General features: G+C 49.6%; 1 protein-coding gene across 1 annotated transcript; it reads right to left on the bottom strand.

The window, feature by feature from the left end:
- Positions 1-488: 488 nt before the first annotated feature.
- Positions 489-2322, bottom strand: LOC109787337 (3-ketoacyl-CoA synthase 5). The gene has a single exon (XM_020345898.4). It carries the CDS (start codon positions 2267-2269, stop codon positions 833-835), a length of 1437 nt encoding a protein of 478 aa, XP_020201487.1. The 5' UTR covers positions 2270-2322; the 3' UTR covers positions 489-832.
- Between the last annotated feature and the right edge of the window lie 1415 nt (positions 2323-3737).

A 3737-nucleotide genomic window follows, 5' to 3' on the forward strand; every position in this document is an offset into this window, starting at 1 on the left:
AGGCGGGGGTGTAGGGGAAGAAGCACGACGGACTGGCCGTGTTAGTCTACATCAACCATGAGCTAGCTGCTTAGAAGTTTTATGTTCTTTCTACGTTGTTAAAGATATATTTGGTATTTAGAGATTGTCCGGGATTAGATAGGAATTGTTTCCATCTTGTCTCTAGGAGGCGTCTTTCCTTCAAGTCTTGTACTTAATATATACTCGCCCTTGAGACTCAATAATACATCCAATGCATTACGTCAATTATCTTCTCTCTATCCTTTTACATACTTCACTTGGTGAAGCTGGAAAAATTATGCATTGTGTTCATCTCAGTAAATCTAGGAGCTCAAAGTAAGTAATACATGGGCTTAGATGGGGCAGAATAACATGCCACGGAGGAGGGGTTGCAAATGAGGCAGTTACTTGCTATTTGTTCAGTAAATGCAAACGGATGGGCGGGGGTAGGGGGGTGGGCTACCTGAACGTACCTTCGCAGTGGCACTACTTTTCACACTTGGACAGAAGACATCATGTTACAACATTAATAGAGAAGAAGTTAAGAGTTACAACATATAGGGAAGAACCCTAGGCAAATGAAAGTCTACTCTCCCGGCATTAAGGAGCTCAAATCTTTTGTCATACAATGCCATGAATAGTATAGCAAAAATACATTCTTGAAATATTATAGCATGAACAATCAAAGGATATGATTGGTCGGACTCGGTCATACTCTTGTACATGCACCATCGCTTTAGCCTGCTTATTACTCCCTCCGTAAAGAAATATAAGAACATTTAGATCATTAAAGCAGTGATCTAAACACATTTCTTTACAGAGGGAGTACTTTCTAGATCTTCACAGGGTACTGATGAATGGAATCAGCCCAAGGCGCGCCAAGAGTGGTCACGTCGCTGGGCGACCTAATGCACTCCCACACGGCACTGTTGCACTTGAAGCCAGAGCCGAAGCCGACCATCCACACGCGGTCACCCTTCCGCATCCGTCCCTTGGCCTCGATATACGCCAGCTCGTACCACAGCGAGCTGCTGGACGTGTTCCCAAACCGATGAAGCGTCATCCGCGATGGCTCAACGTTCTCATCCGACAGGCACAGGCTGGTCTGCACCGCATCGATCACCGCCCGGCCGCCGGAATGGACACAGAAGTGCTCGAAGGCCATGTGGAAATCAGGCACGTACAGCTTGATCCTCCTGCCCAGTGCCTTCCGGGCGATGAAGGATAGCGCAAAGAGCAGCTTCTCGGACGGCGGGAGGACAACGGACCCTAAAGCGGCGATGTTGGCCTTGAGTGTTTCTCCGGCAACGGGCACGAGGTCCTTGGACAGGTATATCCCCGTCTCTCCATGCTCGTCCTCCTTGAGCGACGCGCACAGGTAGGCTCTGTCCTTGGCGGCGTTGAGCGTTCGCACGATGTGCGTGAGACGGAGCCGGGACTTGGCCCTGGATGTGGACAGCAGCACCGCCGCCGCGCCCATCCGGAAGAGCGCACCTGGCAGCAGCATCGTCCGGTCTGGTCCGGTGTAGTATATAAAGGAGGTAACCTCCATGGACACCACCAGGGCGTGCGCGCCCCGCGGCGCCGCTTGCAGGAGGCTCCTCGCCACATCGAGGGAGATCACCCCAGCGCTGCACCCCATCCCGGACATGTTCACGTTCCGGATGTCTCCTCGGAGCTTGTACTTGTTCACGATGATGTCGGTGAAGCTCGGCGTCGGGGTGAAGCCGCTGCAGTTGGTGACGAGTATGTCGATCGCTGCGGGACTTATGCCCGTCTTGGCGAGCAGGTCGTCGACGGTCGCGAAGATGATCTGCTCCGCCTCGTCGCGGCTTTCGCTCAGGCAGCAGTGCGGCGGGATGTGGTGCAGCGAAGGGTGGAGGTAGGTCTGGTCGCCCAGGCCCGAGCGCTGGAGCATGCGCGTCATGAAATGGAAGGTGCCGTCGTCGATGTACGGCGACAGACGGGCGCTCTCGATGAAGGAGGCTATGGATACTCGGCAATTGGATTTAGGCCGGCAGCAGGCGTAGTCCACGAGGTACACGCTACGGGGGCGGCGCATGAGGTAGAGGGTGGCTATGGCGAACGGTAGGAAGACGGCTAGGAAGACATGGACCTGCCGCAGCCCATGGAGCCGGGAGAGCAGCTCGTCGGGGCCGAGTGGCGCGGCATTGCGGAGAAGGACGACGGCTGTGACTGGTGCCACGACGACGATGCGGAAGTTGTTCACGACCAGCTGGTAGAGGGGTTTGAGGTGCTTGCTCACCATGTTGCTGAGGTGCGCGGGCAGTGGATCCAGGACTCGTTGTTTTTAGGCGTTGGTTGGTTCATGTGTTGAGGTGACCGATCCAACTTGGGCCATTTTAAAAAGAACTCGGTCGTCCCCATGCAACTGTTTTGGGTCGTGCTATTTGCGCTGGCAGCCGACACAGCCTTTACAGCGTCATGGAGAAAATATTCTGATCCAAAAGCACTGTGGTACTCCAATTGTCATGGTCCACTTAGAAATAAATGAAGCACATGATACACTCTTTCAAAATTTTCCATCTTGTAAGAGTTTTTTTAACAAGGTCCAACATTCAACGACTAGGAGCACTAGAGCGAACCGAAGGCGCGTCCTCGTCCTGACCCCTCCATCACCAGAGCCGGTCAAATCTTGTCGTGGTAGAATTTGTTGAAGTAGATAGATGGGAAGTCGTCGTGCTAAAACAGCTCACCAACCATCACGAATGATGAGAGCTGTTAATCGGAAGAGTCCCCTCGTAGATGAAACTCGGAATATTAGTATGGGAGCATTCACTCTAGCCTCTTAAAAACACACATGAAAAAAACCTTATATCACGATTGAACGAATTCGGTGGGATAACACTTCCAAAAAAATTTGAGGCAACATCTTTGCCGAGTTAGGTCCACATATCGCCTTTCAACATCTCTTCAAAAGTGTTGACCATATACATGTCCTCCTGTAGCAAATCTGGCTTGCAGTAAACGTACGTTTTTACATTTTCTTTTAGATACTTTTCCGTCTGTGGGGCATAGCATAGAAACCATCCAAATATAAGTTACCAGTTCTAGAAGATTCATTTATCTTGCTCGTGTTACTTTCTCTTGTACTGTCACCCCCTTGCTTAATTCTAAACCTGAATATCCCAGAATAATATACGCATTTTAAATTATGTTCCTCAAAAGGCAAGGAGTAACCACTTTCTGTGGTAGGTCAGCAGTCATTTGACTACCATAGCAGTTCATGCCAACAATTTCCCATGTCAATAAATGACTGGACCTCAATCCTTTCTATAGTGATTTAGCATGAGCTAAACATAAGCTTGTGGGCTGTACCATCTAGAGTTCCAGTCAGTTGCCCACTTTTGTGCTTTAAATCTTCTGAACTCTTTTCTAAACTGAAACAACGCCATAGCGATACAACCTCACTAGCTACTAGACTCAACCTCTGTCCCCTGATCAAGAATGAGATGCACCCCATCATGAACAGGCAAACGCTTGACGCTGACAACAACAATACCATAATACGAAACATAATATGCTATCCGCCCATTGACAGCTCGACCATCCAAGAGGCGTACTTTAATCGTGACATGATCACTGATCTTCCTCTTACCATCCGTCGAAACAAGCAAGTTTAAGGAAGTTAGATAACTTGGTTAATTATAGGATGGGGCATTCGATGCAAACACTTGTGCATTCAGCTAGAAATGGTTTTTCATTCGAACAAAGCC

The sequence above is a fragment of the Aegilops tauschii genome, chromosome 1 (assembly GCF_002575655.3).
Source record: "Aegilops tauschii subsp. strangulata cultivar AL8/78 chromosome 1, Aet v6.0, whole genome shotgun sequence".
NCBI classification, from domain to species: domain Eukaryota; kingdom Viridiplantae; phylum Streptophyta; class Magnoliopsida; order Poales; family Poaceae; genus Aegilops; species Aegilops tauschii.